We start from the raw sequence: 20,407 nt of genomic DNA, 5'->3' as shown, positions 1-20,407 counted from the left end.
TACATCTTATAGAGCTTTATAAATGGGCTATAGTCCAACACGATTTTCAATTCCATCCAGTATGCCTAACATTAACACCCAAACAGCCAAACAAACTTAAGTTTTATAATAGCACAGTTAATAATAGATTTTAACTTTTTTATACTTTTTCATCATGAACGTTGAAACCACCGGCGCTACGTCGGTTTCATAATAAAAAAGTAAAGGTCTATTTTTATATGTAAATGAAAGGAAAATAACACCTCCCAGTACAAATAAAGAAACGAGGGTAACGATCGAAAATTACTAGCACATTATGAACTATAAAAAATATACCAACCTACCTGTACATCAGTATTTCTTTTAGACGAAAACAAATAGAGACTTATTTATTCTTTTCTAGGATAACTTTACAAAGATTCGCACAAACAGACTATTATTATTATTTAACTAGATTTAAATTATACTGATTTAAGTATTAAACCGTTTAATGTGACTTATGTTAATTATTTCAGGCTTAGACAAAGTGTCTGAGCACCAGGTGCCCTCTCCTTATCCTGCTCTATGGAATCGGAATACAATGGAATCTAATTAAATAAATTATATTAAGTATATACAGGAAATACAAAAACATGAAACCAAAGAAAAAAATTGATAACTTTAGGTAATAATTCGGTAAAGTCCACAGAGGCATGCGCAAAGAAGCTTTACGCTGGAACAGCTAGTTATTCAGTAGAGCTACGCTATAATAACACGTCCGCTACTTCAGTGAACATATCTAACTTTAACTTTCCAAATAAATATTCATATTTTAGAAAAAAGATTCATTTTAAAGATACAAGTGAAAAATAATCAAATAATTGTGATCACATAGTAACATAATTTATTTATAAAAATTTACAAGAAAAAATGAAATAGAACTGAAACAAAACTAAGTGACTTATAACTAAAAGAAACGACTCATTATACTTCATATTAAAAAAAATCAGTCAAACTGTTGACCGAAATACCGGAATCGAACTCCGCACCACCGGTGCTCACACCCGTGCGGCTTGACGCGCGGCCGAGGATGGCGAAGCCGGATAGTGGGGTACGCGAAACTTTAGAGGATAGAGATCCGAATAGGCTGAATCAACATGTACAAGTAATATTAAGAACATTTTAAAGTGTTTTTCCACACCTTTTTTTAGCTTACCGGTTTATCCCACATAGATGCGTGAGCAGAGGGAACTTAGTGATAAGACATCCTGACATCTAGCACCTAAAGGAAACACCTGAAGATATTTTCGAGAGAGTGCGTGTCATTCAATGGAGAAGAGTAAGATAAAGCTTCTTACCAGAACCATAATACATTGGGAACCGAATCCAACAACCGTTCATTTTTACAACCCAACGCCTCTGGCACCTAGTGTTGAGACATTGCCTTCCCATTAAGAAAGTTCTTTTTCCTACCTTCAGCCTAATTCTGGAAGCATTGAGTGAGTGGCGGAACTCAATGCCTCGCTTTGCCTCATTACCAGAGCGAGGAAGGGAAATCGAACTCATAGCCTCTTACAAATGTAATAGTACAGCCACAACTGGCCTCATAATTAGTTTTCTACATACAGACAAAATAAAAATACTTTAATTATTTTTTCTTTTACTCTATGCATATTTGTTTTGTGCGTTTGACCGTAAACATTTAGTTATTACGATCTTTTCATAATAGCACACGTAATAATAGCGCGAAGAAATGCATATTCAAGGCTTCGTAGAGCTTTTAAATATATTTACATTACAAAGCAAAGTAGTGGAAGGTCAGAAGTGACGCAATAAATGTCTGTAATTATTTAAATTCCCATATGTCAGACTTCAATTTCATAGTGACGCCAGTCGTGGCGGAGAAATACGAGCTTTTTGTTTTAGCTTCACACTGTATCCCTCAGAGAGAGAGAGAGAGAGAGAGAGAGATACTCAGAGAGAACCTGGGAACCTAGTGTTAAGGCACCCCTATTGTACTAAGACACTCCCGTTCCCCACTTTCTGCCGAATTCTTTTGGCATTGCGTATTGAGTAGCGTTCAACGTCGCGCTTTGTTAGTGTTTACAAATCCATTTTTGATAGTGTTTTAAGTGTCAGTCAGTTAGGTCAGTTAGTCAGGGATAGCTATGCAATTTAGATATACCATGTACATCCATGTATATTGTATATATTTCTACCAAGTGGAAATCGAACCTACAACCGATAACTAACGAGGTCTTATATGTAGATAAGGCTAGAGGCCTCATCTACATAGAAAATGATGTTTAATTTTAAAAGCAATGTCCGGTGGCCTATGGAGGCAATCAACGTGATTTCCCACATAACCTTTATTCTAATGTAAAACTAAAAACACTATAATGGGTATTAGTTTGTTCATCATTCAAATATAATAATCCTTCCATTTACCACGATATCTCCACATAACACTTTTATTATAAACAAGAACAGATTTTCATTTTTAACTGTGAGTATAAATTTGGAAAATAATAAAAATAATATTTCAAAAAAGTTTGTCACAATCCTAGGGCAAGGATCATCGTTGGCATATTGTTATATATTTTTAATGTCATTTAGCATTTCAATTAAGGACATCTAGAACATGAAACACGATAGACAAAGAAAAGAAAATGAAATTGCGTGGTCATCGCGTGACGTGACCACCGTCCGCCGGCGCCGTGCTACATGCCATACTAATGGACGAAATTACTTTCAGACCAAAGTTGGCAAATTCGTAATGTCTATGCTGAAAAATGACATTATTTTGTATAAACTAACATATTGATTTAGTTAATTGTAAAAGAATAAGAAAATAAACTTATAAGTCAACGCAATCCAAAGATACGAGCAATAAGACTCGCTGCGTAATCAAAACCCATAGAGTTTCTTCCCGTGGATCTACAATTATAATATTTAACAAAAAGTGAGAGGGTTATATTTATAGTACAAATAAATAGAAACGTTCCAATATGTATCATAGAATAATGAATAACAAATATATTTTTAGTTCATTACATACAAATTAAATAAATAATATTTAAACCTACCTATTGACCTACTTAGTACAAGTTTATTAATTAAGTTTATCAACTTACTAAACTTACAAAACTTGCATTCCCGTTGAAATTCATGAAATTAATAAGGAACCCTGGGTAGGCAAGTCCTCACACTCACTAGTTTTTATTTTTTTCTAATGTAAAGTAATTCCACAGATAGTATGGGACGATATAGTGGGCGAGCCAGAAGGTGCAAGAAGTCCAGAATGCGCATGGCGGGTCAGCCACATTTGCTTCAAGCACGCGAGGAACTGGTGCTACACGCTGCTTAGTGTGATAGTGGCGCCCCCTTGCGCCTTGCTGTTGGGCTGTGGCTTCGCTTACTTGGCTTTTGAGGTGAGAAACTTATATTTGTATAGATAATTGCTTTTATTTTTCCTCTAAATTTTCAACTCCAATCATTTAAAAAGAGCAAGAGAGAAATTGAACTGTAATTGCTTATATTAAAAAAACTAAGTTTATAAAAAGTATTCATAGAAATTCTTTATTTAAAAATATGAAATATTTTTTTTTCTTGTTGTTTGCTTATTGCTACATCTATGTTTACCTTATTTGCTCTATGGTTAAATAAAATACTTGTTACTTTTTTCTAGCAAATATGGTGTACAGCACCATGTCTAAGATGCCTGAAGATATATTTTGCGTCACTCCGAACGCTAGTCCAGTCGTGCATGGCGGCGACAGTGGCACCCGCCATGGAAGCATTTGGATACGTCTGTCGTCATATCAGGATTAATTTACGAAAAGACGCGGTTGAAGACCGAGATTTACTTATTATTTAGTTTTAATTTTGTTAGACAGTGTTCAATGTCTGTAAAAGTTGTTCTTTTTTTGGTTCAATTATATATGAAAAAAAGTGAATTTACTCTTAAAACTAATATAAATAAATAATATTTTGTACAAACAGAAATTGTGGGAGAAGCCAGCCAAGTATTAGTAGTTTTTCATCTCGCATCTGTTTTAAACATAAAATTAAGTATTAAAAAAGTATTAATATGTATTACCTTAATTAAATTTTCACATAGTTAGATTTTTTAGAGTTGTAAGCAACAATTAATTTCAATATTTTTTTTATCTAGCTAATAAGTAAGTATATAGAAAGTTATTATACAGCCATAACATTTTATGAAAATATATTATAATCATTTTAAATTTTATTATTATAATTTAATTGTAATATTAGGTATATTACCTTAAAATAAATAAGAAAATTACAGATAATATTGACATGAAATCATCTTTTGATATATTTTTTTTATTTTATACTAAATCATTATTTTGTTATTGGCACAAAACAAACACCATCAAAACCTGAAAAAAATAAAAAGTACATTTGGCGGGAAATCGTTTTTCTGGCAGTTGCATCATTTTATTGTTTTCGTAAATTTATAAAAGAAAACTTTTATTTCTAGTGTAGTAATAAAACGATTATAAAAAATATTTTCTTCTAATTAAATGATTGTTATTATTAAATAACAAAAATGGAGACTGACGAAGCTTCAAACAATGCTCGGTGGACTACAAGTAACGCATCTAGTAGTGAAAACCAAAGAGAGAAACATTTCGTGATTGCAAAATGTAAAAGGTTAATTAATTTTTATTATTTTTAATTTAGATGATTTATTGAGTAATAAAATAATGATGTCATATAATTGTCATATTTTTTAAATGACTTCGAGACATTTACATAAAATAACCATTCTCCAAAATATCAAAATATACAAGTTTTGGACAAGTAACATTATTTTTGTATAATGTTTTTTTTGCTCTGTAAGTCTAAGTAGTCAAATTTTCTACAGCTGTTATAATTTGAAAGCTTAATAATTTTCATACATCCTTTTTATAAGACAACTGTAAATATTTGTAAAACAAATGGAAAGTATGTATAAATATTGACTTTCTGCCCTTCGTCGTCGAACGATAGGTTAGATAACGATCTGTATGAATCACTATTACTAACGTGACCCATAGAATTTTTTATGATCCACGTAAATGTCACATAGATGACCATTTTTTCATTTTTTAATAGAAATACGACGACAAGTTTAACTAAAAATACTAGTGATAATCAAGATACTGAAGAAACGGAAAACGAAGAAGTAAGTAGCGTTCTTATTATTAGTCAGCTTGTTAAAAACAATCATGTTCTCATTAGTTTATCGTGTTTGCCACGTGTGTTCAAATCAGCCCCAAATATTTTAAAAATTCTCTAATATAGTAAGAGTCATATGTAGAGTAAGAGTCATATCATTGACTGTTACACATATTCAAAATAATATGTAATCATTCTCTAACGTGACATATTTAATTAACAAGCAAACAAACAGCACGAACATTGTAAAAGCGGTAATCAAGATTTTCTTTTGAGAGTGACCTCTGCTGACCCGCTTTATAGAGTCACGCTAAATGTAACACTTTGCATGTTACTTTGTTAATTATTATGGTGGGATTTTACAAGTTTTAGGACTTTAGGGAGTTTTACTTATACATTATAGAAATGAACGTGAGAACTCATGATGGATCGTTTTTATGTATTTAATATCACATTTATGGTGTTGCCATTACGTGCCTAGGTGAATTTAATAATGGGAAAATTTATAATAGATGCTTAGGGGAGAATTATAGTTATAATAGATCTTTTCCAATATTTCAAAGTTAGGTACCCAAAAACAAGCTTAGTTTAGTGCAGAATGTGTAAACGTGGCATACCTATTGCACTGTCATTTGAATACTTACTATTATTTTTTATTTTGAGTTTTCTTCAATTTTGGAAAATTTTTATTAATAAAATATATAGAAGATATTTTACACGAAGATAAAACCAGTGATCTGGTAAGCAGATAGATTGCATTCTTGCTTTTTTAATTTATTTCAGCGTCTTCTTACTGTGTACTGTCGTTCAGGAAGACTCGGTGCAGCTAGTTACACCTTACAAACCGGCGAAGTAAGTCATATTTTTTGTTTTATTACAATAAATTGTACATATTTATATAAAAACTACATATGTAATAAAGCTATTAGTATTGAAAAATGATCGCACGCATTATCTAATTAATTAGTACATATATATTATGTTATTAATTTTATATTTTAGAATGAGTTACACTAATCTGACAATGTCAAACAATATATAGACAAACAAAACATTTTTTTATTAATTTCTAGACGATAAACATTTTTATTCGAATAACGTTTTTTCTTTCCTACAGTTACAAATATTAGATGAAATAGTAGACCGTCCTCCAGAACATCACATATTCGTATCTTTGTTCAACCAAATAGAACCAGTTAGAATTATATTAGATGGCAAATCTCAAGGCACTTTCGTAAGCGCTGTAAAAAATATTCTTCTCAACGATGAAAGTCATGAGGGGAGGTGCAAACTGACGTTTATATCGTCTAAAGAATATAGTACGTATTATTTTAAATGTAAATATACAGTACGGCCGCTGAGTCGTGGCTGCTGTAAAGTTAGGCTTTCTATACTTTTCAGCATTGTTCACTAGGGAAGGGAATAATTAAAAAGAAGTCTTTAAATTAAGTCTGCGGTACCTTTTACGGTTTACTTCAGGGCGGCTACGACTTTTCGTCCGTACTGTATTTATGTAATGTATATATATTTTTAAGTTATATGTTTAAATTCTGATGATCGAGAACTCGAAACCTGAGTGTGACTAGTATTGCAGATATTCAAGAATACAATTTTGAGTAATTTTGAATAGTAGAGTAAAAGTAACCTAAGTTAGCTATTGAGAAATTGACTATTCCCACGAGAGTATCAATATTTACTCAGAACTATGTTTGTGTTCTAGATATATTTAATTCACTAAGCTGGTAAGACAAATTTCGACGTTATATTCCACTATTATTATAAAAATATATGTTTAATAGATTACGAAGCATGCAAAAGGCGTATACACTCCCTCTCCCTCCCTCACGAGCCCCCCAACTGTTCGGACGTAGAGCGCGTCATGTTCCTCAGAACAGTCGTCGATTTCTCACAAATACAAACTATACACGCTTTGGGCGCAATGTTGCGATACTTAGATCTAAATTGGTCGAATTTATGTATGGATTTACATGGAAAACCACAGTTTTTAAGTTTGAAGAGAATATCATTGTAAGTATTGTACGGAAGCTGTTGTTATACCTAAATGTAAAAATATTTAAAGTAACACGATGGTATAATTATGTAATTAAAACCCGATTTATTTATAAAGAGGTGAATATCCTTTTTATAAATATTGATGTACATTCATAACTAGTTACTAATTTTTTTGTCTTACGAATGTCTCCCAACTGCGATTTTATTTCGACTTTACTTTTATTAATAGTTTTCGAATAAAGGAATACCTATTTCATTTATTCCAAAATTCCTTTCATTTATTCGAAAATCCCTTAATATATTTAATATTTCCTTACTTAATATCTTACGTGGAATAGAAAAAGTAACACTGTATGCGTTTTTTTGACGGTATCTCATGTCCTTATAGAAATGACATAGTTGCAATTGACGAAGACACGTACCGTGGCCTACAAATATTCAGCTCACTGTCTCACCCCAGCGGTTTCAAGAGGGGGGTACAGGGCAGCAATAAAGAGGGCTTGAGCTTATTCCAATTGTTTAGTAAATGTTCTTCTAAAGTTGGACATAGGCGAATGAGGTAAGTGTAGTACAGTATGGTCAACGAGTTGTGACCGCATTGTTGACTCGGGAAGAAAATAAGATAAATCCTAAAACATTTACATCTAACTTCAGGGTGGCCACGACCGTATTATACTAATGAGCTGAAATAAATCAGTGTCACACTGTATCCCGCTCAGAGAGAGAGAGTCAGAGGGAACCTAGTGTTATGACACTCCGTTCCCCACAATTGCATTTTTACACGAAATATTCGTAATTTTTTATTTAAAGTACCATCTATTAACACTTTGACTTTCTTTAAATTTCGATCAAAATTTTAGACTCTCTTTTTATTTTCTTACTAGAACCTTACTCCGCCACCCTACCAAAGACATGGACACACTGACACGTCGACAACAAGTTATAGCTTTCTTCATGCGTCCGCAGAATGACTCTCTAATGAGGAACATCTGCTCTTCTCTAAGATTTGTCAAAAATGTCAATGTAAGCATTATTTCCTTATTATCTACCTCTATGGACTTTTAAAAAATGGAAGCACAAGTAACGGTGCTTACTTGCAGTTACTTCTCAATGTGATATTATTGTATAATATATTTTTTTAGGTTCACGCTGGGTAAATATATGACAGAGTAGACAGAGAGAACCTGGCAACCTAGTGTTAAAACACTCCGTTTCCATGAATACACTTCCGCTCCGCACATTCCGCTAAATTATGGAGCCAATGCGTGTTGAGTGGCGAAACTTAACGCCACGTTGTGCCTCGTTACCAGAACTAAAAAATGAAAACATTAAATATTTCGTTTCCTTGAGTGGGAATCGAACCCACAACGCAACGTTTGAGCCTGGATATAATGTAATGTTATATATTTTATATATAGGGAATATTGGCGAAAATTAAAGCATTATCAGCAAAAGCCTATCAATGGAAATCCTTGTATAATGTAAGTACACTAAATAATAATAATATTTTAGTAGCTTGTCTTTGTTATTAAATTGCTCAACTTAAACAGTGTACTGGTATATCACGGTCGACGAATCCTGGAACCGCCCTGAATTTAGGCTTAAACTCTTGTACATTATACACTAACGAAGATAATAAAAAAAAGAAAACGTCCTAAAACCAAATCTGCACAGCCATCTACAACTAATTTCAGGTCAGCCATGACTCGTCGAACAAACTGTACTTATTAAAGTAAATAAAATATTATGATAATATCCACAATTTACTAAACTTTCATATTAAAAACTCGCAGACGCTATACAACGTGGTGCTTATTTGCGAGATGTGCGAGAGCGCGGGGCAGGCGTGCGAGTACCTGGTACAACTGGCCACCTACGATACAAACAAACTATATGAGGTTTATTAAGATATATTTACATTTTCTTTTTTTTGTTAAACGTCAAATTAATAACTAGACGTGTTAAATTTGATGCAATGGTTATGGGCTCGATCCCCACTAGGAGGAATGGATTAATTTCATTTCCTCGCTCTGGTGGGCTAAAACACGGCGTTGAATTTTGCAAGCAACAAATATGTATCTCTATTTTACACGAAAAGCGGAGTGTCTAGACACTAAGTTTTATGCCTATTTTGCTATATGCAAAATAAAGAGTGAAGCTAAAAATCTATCTTCTAAAAGGGGTAAAAAGTTAAGGACGAAACATCTCATCATAATTAAACTTTAAAATATTTAAGTAGTATTTATCTTATCTATAGTTATTCCTCAGTAAATTTAATTTTAATAATTATTTAATACTCTTAAAATGTAAATAATAAAAATTATAATTACATAATTGCAAGATGGATGCAGTACACATGATTAAAAACAATTCTTTTTCTTTTGTTCCTTAAATACACATATTTTGTACTTAGATGGCGTTGTATATGAATAGAATAATAGATTTTGATTTGTCGAAATCTGAAGAAAAATTTACTGTTAAAGCAGGCGTTGATCCAGATTTGGATATGAGTGAGTAATGAGTATACTCGTATATACTCGTATTTTAGCTTCTCGTTGTATCTTTTATAGCAGAGTGCAGATAGAGAGAACCTGGCAACCTAATATTAAGAGACACTCCCTTCCCCACACACTGTATGTGTATCAAATATGTTAAATTGAAATAAAGGTTTAGTTCAATTTTGCTATACATAATATACTTCAAAATTTTAGATTTAATCATTTGGTAAGAAGTAAATATGTTACTAACAGACAAGAAATCTTAGAAATATGAAACTTTCATATGTTTTTTGCGAGGCCGTCATGGCGCAGAGCCACAAGGGTGTGACTGTCACGAGACGGTTGTGGGTCCGATCCCCACTCGAGGAAGTGAAGTATTTACGTTTATATTTCCATTTCTTAGCTCTGGTGTCGAGGCAAAGCGAAGGGTTGAGTTCTGCCACTCAACACGCAAAGCCTCCAGAATTCGGCAGAAAGTGGGGGACGGAGTGTTGGATGGACACTTGGTCCACTCTGCTTACTCTGCTGTGTGCGGGAGAAGTTAATAAAATATATACCAATTATAGAAAAACAAACAATGTCAAGTCTGCACGCGCTCATGTCGGAAACGGCGCGCGCAGAGCTGGAGCGCCTCCCGCAGTATGTGCAAGAGTGCTCCATGCTGTACATGCCGCATCTGGGGTACCTGCTGGGGGTGAAGGCGTGGGGAGAAAACCTTACTATGGAACAAAAGGAACTGAATGATATGAAATTTATGGTATATATAAGAATATTCACTACATTAACTACATGCAGCATTTCTTCTATATTTTTTTATTTAAAGAATTCACTTTTTCAGTTCCAGAACAATGATTATATTCATTATAAAAGTAAAGGATGTGAAGGTAACATTTACTTTCACCATTTTTTTATTTTACATTGTCTCATTTTTTACTTTAATATTTAAAATAGTTATAGTGATAATAAAATTCTCAGTAATTAAATTAGTCTGTTTTCAAAAATAATTCGTTCAAACAGAAACAGAATGTTGTTTTTAAATCACATTTCATTTTTAAGTTCTTACAACTTTACAAGCTTTATAGTTGAAATTTTTAAATGTTATAAAATGTGTTAAAAAATTGTTGTATAGAACTAGACGTAATGATAGGCGATACGTATCCAGAAATAGTGGCGCACGAAACCCGCATCATGATGAGACTGACTTCCATATTGTTGGAGAACCTACATACATTATCCACTGTTATAGACAAATGTGCTGAATTAGACTGGTATTATTATATAATGTAATGTTTAAATAGAGAGCTGAGATAAGTAATAAAATGTCGGTTTGTCTTTTACTTTTGAAAGATTTATATAGATTACGATTAATTTTTTAAGTAATATTTTTATAAAACTCATAAAAAACATGAAATTCCTCTGAAAAAAATTATGAAATAAAAAATCTTCTTCCAGTCTAATAACAATATCAAAAATATGCAAAGAATATAATTATATACAGCCAAGTCTGACCACAGATAAAATAATAAGCGTAAAACAGGGTAAGCACCCCTTATATTTAGCGACGATAGATAATTTTGTACCGAATGACGTCGATAGCAGTCAGGAGGCGGGATATGTTAAGATTCTAACTGGACCAAATTCAAGTGGGAAATCTGTTTACATGAAGCAAATTGGTAGGTTATTGTAGATTTTATCTTATAGGTACATATAGTAAAGATAGTGATAAATGTTTTTCATTTATCTTCCGAATAAAACAGCAAAACTCAAAAAGTGAAAGGTTTTAAAAATCTGATCCGTGCCCACCCCTAATTTTTTTTAAAGCATATTTGCCCTAAAAATAAAAAAGCCTTTCCACGAACATGTCTTCAAAATTAAAGTTCAGGACCAACCAGTACATATCTCTAGGCAGTAGATACGGCCACGAGTGACCCAAAAAATCAAACCCTTAGGTGTGATAGTGTACCTGGCGCACATCGGCAGCTTCGTCCCGGCCGCGGAGGCCACTGTCGGCCTCGTGAGCCACCTCTACTCGCGCATACAGTCCACGGAGTGCATCGCGGCGCACATGTCCGCTTTTCTTATTGATTTGAGACAGGTAGTGACTTATTTCTTTAAATTTCTATAATGGCGTATTGGCAAAGTATTTTTTTTTCTACTTAAATCGTAACTTATATTTAATCATATTATATTATAATTTCTTGACTTTATTGTAGAGTTCAACGTTCTATGCTAAGTATTTCACAGTATGATTTTGAAAAACATGTCACTCATACCTACTCACATATAATATCTATGGATAGACTTTAAGCATATATTTATTTCTTATAACACATAAGTAATTTTGAAAATCTATTTGTATAAATGTCAATAATATTATGAACTACGAGATATAAACACATTTGGTAATATAGATTTGAACCGCTGCTTTAACTCAAATAACCCACTTAAAAAACAAAGTTTCTGTAACAAATTTACATTAAGTATTTCAGATAGCGCTAGCCCTCCAAGAAATGAACTCCAAATACCATTATTATTAACAATGAACTAGTTCCACATAAGTAGGTACTTGAAAGACCGACGGTCTTGCCTTATTCTATCGCCTACAATTAATATAATTAATAATAATTATACTTTGAAAAAAAAAACATTTTAAAATGGCAGTGTTTTAAAACACTGTGTATAATTAAAGATGGCGCTTGCCCTCCAAGAGTCGAAGTCCAACTCTCTAATAATAATCGACGAGTTCGGCAAAGGCACCTCCTCGACCGACGGCCTCGCCCTGCTGGCCGCCTGCCTCAACACGCTGCTGTTCAGGGGCGGGGACTGTCCTCACGTGCTGTTGTCCACGCACTTCTTGAAAATAAAGGAATACATTGTTGATACGCCGTTGGTGAGGTTTATGGTAAGCGTGTAACAATGAGGAATTGTTTTTTATGGATAAATATTTCTTATTTAGGGTTTCAAATATTGCGCATGGAGTGGCAGAGACCAGCGTTGCATTTTCATTCTCATGTCTTATCAAACCTCTTATTTCAAATCTTTTATTTTCGTAAAAAATATAAATAACAGAGTGGCATTCCACTGAACTCTGTCTGCCTCGAAAACACAAAATAATGTGTGAAGTTAAAATATGTGTTTAGATCTTGTTTTTCCCTGCAAAAATCAGAATACACAGAGACTAGTGTATTAGAGCAGGAAATTAACAATAATTAATCCTAGAGTGGGACTCGAACCCAAAACTATCGCTTTTACAGATTGACGTAGTCCCACTACGCAACCACTGCCCCAATTATGAATACATACAATACCTACAATAACATAAAACAATTTTAACACAAATACATTACAACATTAAGTAATTTCACTTTCACAGAAATTCGAGCACGTGATGGACGACAGTGAGCCGATATTCCTCTTCCGTGTGTCGGAGGGCAGTTCCGAAGCCAGCTTCGCCCACGAGGTGGCCGCCGCTAGCGGGATTGATAACCACATTGTGACGAGGTCTAGGCAAGTCATGGAGGCTATTATGGTAATATATTAATATTATAACACTATTATAGTTAATAATAATCAATAAAAATCTGGTGCCAACACCTTCGTTTCTCAATTATAACATGAATTCGAAACATTGTGTTCAGTGGCTGAAATCAACATCGCGCTTTGCCTCGTTACCACAGCGAGAGTATATAAATGTTAAATATTTCATTTCCTCGACTGAGAATCGAACCCAGTGCGTCCGTTTACTGTCACACGTTTTTCTAAATATAGATTTAATATTAACAAAACTATATTATTCTTCAAGAACTCTATATATATGTTACAGAACAACAAACTACCTTCACCAAATAAAAAAAATACCAACAAATTTAAACACATAACAGAAACAATGAAACTAAAACTTCTAGCAGAAGACATTTAATTATATAAAATTCATTTATTAACGTGATATCCGTTGCTTAGGTAGCTATTATATTAATTTACATAATTCAATATTACATATAAAACGTCTTAAAAGCTAAACAATTATTAATGAAACTCTGTTTTTTTTTATATAATACAAGACATAAAAAAGGAATGTATTTTTTATACATTTTTCTAATATAATGAATTCGACACTTACGAAGAAAACCTAAATATGGCGACATCCTAAAACTTTGATGCTATTAATAAAAGAAATATTGACAATCACCGTGTGTTTTTTATAACATTTCGTCGTTAAAATATGCATTCAGTACGGAGTCTAACACCGCTAACTAAATAGTTCGGTAAAAGTTGATAATAAATAATTTATACGAGTTAAATTGATATAATTCCTTATTTTTACACACATAATTATGTAATATGTGTATTATTAATTAATATTAATTTACAATCAGCACACATTGAGCCCTACGCATAGAAGATATTACTTTTTTTATATAGCAAGGTATACAGGGGAATCCAGTGTTCCCCGAGTTAGAATCGAACCCACAAACGCTGCGTTCACAATCACCGACTTGTGACCCTGTGCCACGACAAAAGTCGTAAAATATATATTTGTCACAAATATAAAAACACAATAACATATTTCATTAATACTTACATATTTATTATAAAAATAATAAATAATAAAAATTCTCTCTGTATGAAATTTAGTTTATAAAAATCTTCGTACGTCGATTAATTGCGGATTTTTGTAAAATTTGTTAAAAAAGAAAAATATTACCAAAGACTTATACTTTTTAGGTTCAAATTAAGCTATTTCGGAAAGATGCACGATATTTTAAACCAGACTTAATTTTTATAAAAAATATGTTAAAGAAAATCACATTTTTAGAAATGTTGACTAATAATGATGCAAAACATGACTACAAAATTTACGTTGAGATTTTTTTTGTTAGACCACTTTCATTAAAATAAGCAAGATATAATTATTAAAATATTTCTAATAAATTAGCACCATTACTAAAACACCCAAATAGAAGCATTTACCTTATTTTAATATAATTTTGAGCCTACATAACATGTTTATATGAAAATCATAAGTGTTAACAGACTTATAAGATTATTTAACTCTCATATGAATGTATATAACTTTCATTGAAGTTTTTTATTTTATTTTTTTTTACATGGACTGCGTCTGCTGCTATAATTAATATAAATATTACTATTTTATTTTAATTTGCTTGATTACATATTTACGTTTTGATCTTCAAATTCATTTTGATTTTAACTTCACGCTGTATCCCGCATATAGAAGGGTAGAGGGAACCTACTGTTAAGATACTCTGCTCTGCACTCTGCACTGGTGTTTTTCCAAATTAAATGTAAATATTACATGTAAATGTAGAGATGACAATTTGTTCCGCGAATGGGAATCGAACCCACGCTGCGACACGATCGGCTCAAAATTAATTTTTTACACATCAAATTCACGTTTACGAAATCTAAGTTCACTCCAAAGGCCAAATTTAATAAGGCTAAAATGAACTTGAAGTACAAAACCTATATAAGCTAACACTAACAAGCTAGTGCTAGGGTAGCCGGTTCAAATCCTCTTTTCATTCACATATTCTTCATTTGTTGCATTAAATCTTCAAGAGATAGTTCGGAAGCAGCAATGGCGGTGCCCGTACTTGACTCTGGAGTACTAATGTCTGCTGGTAACGTGTAGGCCACCTGGAAATACATTATTTATTATCATTATAAAGTCACGACACAAAAACTTTTTAAAAATAAAGAGCCAATTAGAAAATATTTCACATGTTGTAACCTTTCAATAAAAAAAAATAAAACAGTTCACCCGTTTGAGAGCTACGATGCCAAAGACAGATACACAGACATGTCAAACTAATAACACACCTCTGTTAGGCGGAGATAAAAAAAATTGAAAAGTGGAACAAGTAGTTCCTGAGATTAAAACGTTCAACCGAACTAACTCTCCAGCTAAGTATAGGCATGCCCTGCCTAAAAGGTTAATGTTGATTAGCTTATATAATAATATAATACGTACCTGTACGCCATCAACTAGTTTCAAATTAGGAGTTTCTTCTTCAGGAGAATTTTCGTCCACCAAACTGATTCCTAAAAATATATTGAAATTAGATAAAGTTATATTACTATTAAATAACATTTAAAAATCACTCCTTGAAGAAATGTCACAAAGAAAAATGACATTTACCTATAAGGAATATAACGGAAGAAACATTTAATAATATGTAGCGTCATGCTTATTCAAATATTCATATTTTATGAGACTTCGCCCGCTTAAACTAAACTTAACTTAAAAAAAGAGTAAAAAATAAAGACACACCCCATTCATTTTCCGCGTGTATAGGAGTATCGTCCTCCTTGACTTCGGTCGCGAGTTCCACGACCGGTTTGGCACGGTACTCCGCTTGCCTTTGACGACAATAAGAATCTTCACATTGAGGGTTTGGCTATCATTTTTAGAGGAAGGAAAGAATAAAAAAATAAATACATTAGCTTCACGCTGTATCCTGCACTCAGCAGGGTAGGCAGAGGGAACGTAGTGTTAAGACACTCCGTTCCCCACTTTCTGCCGATTTCTGGAGGTATTGCGTGTTGAGTAACAGAACTCAACGCCGCGCTTCGCCTCGACATAAATAAATATAAGGAATTTTTTTTTCTGTACTTTACTATAAGAAATTTAGTACGACTATGTTAAAATCAATAAGTTTAACACATAAAACACTCCCAAACTAATTTTAAGACGAAACTGTATAACCGAATTACCCTCCGTCTGTGGTCACCACAGACTGACAAAGTGTTCAGTTTGGTTAATCCAATTTGCAAAAGCTTCATAAAAATGTGTAATAATCACGAAAATTTAAATTTAAATTGAATTACTGTTATTATTATACTTTGTATTATTTATAACTCATTGTCATTGTAACACTTCCATTTTTATTTAGGACACTATAGCTAAGTTAAGAATACTATGTACATATAACATTGCAAAATTTACAGTTATTATTTATTTCTTTTAAAAAATATAAGCAACTTACTTTTAATGTCATAGTAGGGAAGAAATCTGTCAATGCACTATAACCCAAATAGTAACTGACAGAACCAAAGCCAAGTAAATATTTGAGTGTGTTTTGAACTGAAAATATATAATATTTTAAAATCTGACTCATACTGCAACAGGGTAAGCAGAGAGAACCTAGTGTTAAGACTGTTTATTCTCCATGCAACACCATTTTGACATTTGAGACTCGAAACTAATTCTTAAATTTAAGTGTACAAATTTAATATTAGAATATAATGTTTAAATTAATAAATATTAATTTAGTATAATCAAGTGAATATATTCAAATGAATATAATATATTTAACGTGGTGAAAGTAAAATACCGTAATGCAGTATATTTAAATGAATATTTACCCAGGAAACCAGCTACAATCCCCATAGTTGTGGGTAGGCTAGCCGCGCACACACCTTCTCTTTTTAGTGTTTTTTCATCTATTTTTGAAGCCACTACTAGTGGTGGAGCACACTGGAATTAAAATTTATAGCTTTTTACATTTAATTTTTGATTCAGGTGTAAATAATATTTAATAGAAATTCTAAATTTCTTACAAATTAATCTGTTAACCATAAAATCTTATAATAAACAATACTCACAGCAAAACATGCACTTTCACCCGGCACTAGGAACTGTATGTGACCAGACACTGCATTCTCACTCACACCAGATTCAAACCAGTGTTGGTTTAATTCATTGCACGCTGTATTAATGGCCATACGAGCTTCAAAGTTATCTACACAGCTTAGGACAAGGTCCACTGGGCCTTTAGATAGACTCCCTTTACTGAAATAGTTATAAAAATTATATTTTAAGATATAGAATAGAATAGAATATGTATTAGGTACTTCCAACATAAGCTAATATTGTTCATATTATGTACATACACACAATAATATGAACCTACAACAATTTTATATAATTTTATATTATCATGTTGATGGGTGGGGATGGGTTCGATCCCCACTCGAGGAAGTGAAATATTTATTTGTTTATATTTCCATTGCTTCGCTTTTCGGTGTAGAGGTAAAGCGAGGCAAGTGCATTGAGTTCTGCCACTCAACACGCAATGCCTCCAGAATTTGGCAGAAAGTGGGAAACAGTGTCTTAACACAAGGCTTCCTCTGCCTACCCTGGTGTGTATGGGATACAGTGTGAAGCTGATTCTTATATAAATTTATTGCATGCTGTATAGATGGACTTACAAGATTAATCTTCAAAATGATCTAAACACTTTGTAACAAAGTTCACTAAGCCTTTGATCATTTTTGCACTAAAATAGCAGTAAAAAGCTAATCACAGTGCAATTTGAAAAATAAGCCCATAAGTTTACTAAAATAAGATTTACACTACATAGTTATTGGAATGAAATCCATGCAGGAAATGTGAGAATATTCCAATAAAAAATATTTAAAATAAATACCTTATAGTATCACAGAAATGCTGAAAATTATCCACTGTAGTAATATTATAATTATAAGCGTCTATAGTCACATCTGGATTGATAGCTTGTAGTGTTGCTGCAGCTGCATCAACTTTGCTTAACCCAGCTTGATGAGGTTGAAAGAAAAGCCTGTTCATATTCGCCAGTTCCACTTTATCATAGTCAAATAAGATCAGCTGAAATAATTATTACTGAATGATAATTCTAAACAACAATCTTTAAAAGAACTCTCTAAATGCAAATAAAATCTATCAAATAAAATATTTAAAAATATATATATATGTATCCTTTTTCTGGCAGGATGCGAATCCTGTTCCTCTACCAAGAAGGAACATACTGATTTGATTCCACAATTTTTAAGTGAAAGAGTATTGCCTGAAAAAAATTCAATAGTGCTCTTAACCAGACCAGGAAAATGAATATAATTCATCTTTCCAAGTGGGCCTCAAATTCACAAACATTATATTAGAAGATGCTAACAAGCTATGCCATAATAACAGCATAAAAAAATCATGATTTGAATAAATTTCTGCAAAGATTTTATAAAATCATAATACCACAAACCACAAACTTGCAAAGCAGTTCTAACAAGAAGAACTGGCAAGAAACTAACTAATATATTTCATGGTAGTATTTTTTTCTACATCAAAAACTAAAATAAATAAGTGAGTCATACATGAAGATATTAGTAAATGTTATTAACCTTTCCAATACCACATCTTGTGAGCATTTCAGCAGTGACACTACCAACCCCACCCACTCCTACAACTGCTACAGACAGTTCTCTGATCTTTTCATAATTATCAACTATGCCCATCCTCTTGAGGGCCATGAGACGACTAGAAAACAAAATATCAAATTATTTCAATTTAAGCTAAAATTTATGTGTATAATGTAATATTGAAATATTAAGATTTTGAAATATTAAAATAATTTTAAGATGTACTCTTATTCATACTTTCAACACTGAATGTATATGAATAAATAAAATTTATTAGTTTCAAATTAATTGCAAGCTTAAATTAAATAAATATAGTTTAATATGGATAGTTTTAATTTTACATATAAGTAGGGAAATAAAGACTGTCTATTTTGTAAAAAGGTATTGTATATATTACCTAATATAGGTAAATTTTATAAAACATATGGTTAAAATAATAATATACCTGTACGGATTAGAGTCTACCACTTCGGAGGACATAACATCGATTTTCTGCCGCACTGGCCCAGCATTGTCATTCAGCGCTGCTAACTTAGCTTCCAACTCAATGACTTTCTTTTGTAATTCTTCAACATTTGCCATTTTTAATACTATATGTGCAATATTTAATATTTACGAGCACTTAATTTGACTACAACAGTACGACAAGTCGACAACCACTAAATGACATTACACGACACGACATAGTGACATTGACATTAGAGATTGTAGTAACATATCAAGCACAGATAACAAATAATGGACAGAGGAAATCTTATAGAATATTATGGTACCTTACCTTACTGTATGTTAGACTTATTACCATATTAGAATAGGTAGTATAGGCCTAGTTTGCTAGCTTAGTCTGTATGAAAATGAAAATCTTAAAGATTTCATTTCCTCGAGTGGAAATTGAACCCACAACCTATCGCGTTTACAGTTACATACTCGTATTGATGCGCACTCACTTGTGTTACTGTGTCCTCAAACTGCCGCTGAAATACTATAAAAAAATCAATATAATGAAATAAAATTTACAACGGGCCGAAAAGCTGATAACAACAATTCAACTTTTTAACAGCTTTTTTCGGGACGATAAATTTTAGATTTTATTACTATCTCAATTTGCATTTTTTAATGGAAAAGACAATGCAAACGAGTACGTGTATATTGTAATTTACATGACAATTATTTTTCATATTACCAACTTCATAATGGATACATTATTAGATCATAGTTACCCTAGTGTTAATACTACGTTCTTCACGCACCGCCAAACTTGGGAGTCAATTGGCTTCTTTCTTCTTTCTTGGGAGTGGCAGAACTCGGTGGCTTTTAATTTAATTCTCTGGTCTGTAATATCTGACAAGTCTGATTGTAAACACATTGGTTGTGTGTTCGATCCACTTGAGGCAATTACTTATTTTCATTTCCTAGCTCTGGAAAGTAGAAAGACAAACTGCGTCGTTAAGTTCTACCACTCAAAATGGCATGTCTCAAACCGGGAGTGAAGATCGGTGTGTCTTAACACTAGGTTTTCTCTGCCTACTCTAATATATGAAATTTGAAAGCTGAATCTG

The 20,407-nt window shown here is 32.5% G+C and overlaps 3 protein-coding genes across 3 annotated transcripts; 2 read left to right on the top strand and 1 right to left on the bottom strand.

Moving 5' to 3' along the window:
- Positions 1-40: 40 nt before the first annotated feature.
- LOC146536039 (caveolin-3-like) lies at positions 41-4,152 on the top strand. Its single transcript, XM_085190663.1, has 3 exons — positions 41-1,123; positions 3,210-3,389; positions 3,647-4,152. Exons 1-3 carry the CDS (start codon positions 1,049-1,051, stop codon positions 3,833-3,835), a joined length of 444 nt encoding a protein of 147 aa, XP_085046789.1. The 5' UTR covers positions 41-1,048; the 3' UTR covers positions 3,836-4,152.
- A 382-nt stretch (positions 4,153-4,534) lies between these two features.
- On the top strand, positions 4,535-14,927 carry LOC146536038 (mutS protein homolog 5-like). The gene is made up of 18 exons (XM_085191202.1): positions 4,535-4,638; positions 5,083-5,152; positions 5,929-5,997; positions 6,263-6,464; positions 6,945-7,173; positions 7,547-7,717; positions 8,043-8,181; positions 8,577-8,639; positions 8,952-9,056; positions 9,572-9,668; positions 10,223-10,413; positions 10,495-10,540; positions 10,786-10,924; positions 11,109-11,329; positions 11,606-11,751; positions 12,346-12,558; positions 13,030-13,185; positions 13,480-14,927. Exons 1-18 carry the CDS (start codon positions 4,535-4,537, stop codon positions 13,573-13,575), a joined length of 2,457 nt encoding a protein of 818 aa, XP_085047328.1. The 3' UTR covers positions 13,576-14,927.
- On the bottom strand, positions 13,556-19,529 carry Uba5 (Ubiquitin-like activating enzyme 5). Its single transcript, XM_085190656.1, has 9 exons — positions 19,294-19,529; positions 18,831-18,966; positions 18,107-18,303; positions 17,283-17,469; positions 17,043-17,154; positions 16,664-16,761; positions 15,949-16,075; positions 15,649-15,719; positions 13,556-15,314 (listed from the first exon to the last, which is right to left on the bottom strand). Exons 1-9 carry the CDS (start codon positions 19,428-19,430, stop codon positions 15,201-15,203), a joined length of 1,179 nt encoding a protein of 392 aa, XP_085046782.1. The 5' UTR covers positions 19,431-19,529; the 3' UTR covers positions 13,556-15,200.
- Positions 19,530-20,407: the final 878 nt, after the last annotated feature.

This window comes from Heliconius melpomene, chromosome 10, assembly GCF_056956725.1.
Source record: "Heliconius melpomene rosina isolate 202511_hmr_F chromosome 10, ASM5695672v1, whole genome shotgun sequence".
Classification (NCBI taxonomy): domain Eukaryota; kingdom Metazoa; phylum Arthropoda; class Insecta; order Lepidoptera; family Nymphalidae; genus Heliconius; species Heliconius melpomene.
The sequence above is the reverse complement of the archived record's forward strand: the minus strand, read 5'-3'. Positions and strand labels throughout refer to the sequence as shown.

What these genes read in the sequence shown, in the direction of transcription:
- LOC146536038 (XM_085191202.1), top strand. Translation starts at nt 4,535, where the DNA reads ATGGAGACTGACGAAGCTTCAAACAATGCTCGGTGGACTACAAGTAAC. An exon ending in GTTGGACATAGGCGAATGAG is followed by an intron (nt 7,718 to 8,042) that starts GTAAGTGTAGTA and finishes TTTTCTTACTAG; the next exon opens with AACCTTACTCCGCCACCCTA. An exon ending in TGTTTACATGAAGCAAATTG is followed by an intron (nt 11,330 to 11,605) that starts GTAGGTTATTGT and finishes TCAAACCCTTAG; the next exon opens with GTGTGATAGTGTACCTGGCG.
- LOC146536039 (XM_085190663.1), top strand. Translation starts at nt 1,049, where the DNA reads ATGGCGAAGCCGGATAGTGGGGTACGCGAAACTTTAGAGGATAGAGAT. An exon ending in GGCTGAATCAACATGTACAA is followed by an intron (nt 1,124 to 3,209) that starts GTAATATTAAGA and finishes GTAATTCCACAG; the next exon opens with ATAGTATGGGACGATATAGT. An exon ending in TCGCTTACTTGGCTTTTGAG is followed by an intron (nt 3,390 to 3,646) that starts GTGAGAAACTTA and finishes ACTTTTTTCTAG; the next exon opens with CAAATATGGTGTACAGCACC.
- Uba5 (XM_085190656.1), bottom strand. Translation starts at nt 19,430, where the DNA reads ATGGCAAATGTTGAAGAATTACAAAAGAAAGTCATTGAGTTGGAAGCT. An exon ending in CAAGATGTGGTATTGGAAAG is followed by an intron (nt 18,304 to 18,830) that starts GTTAATAACATT and finishes TAATTATTTCAG; the next exon opens with CTGATCTTATTTGACTATGA. An exon ending in ACACGCGGAAAATGAATGGG is followed by an intron (nt 15,720 to 15,948) that starts GTGTGTCTTTAT and finishes ATATATTTTTAG; the next exon opens with GAATCAGTTTGGTGGACGAA.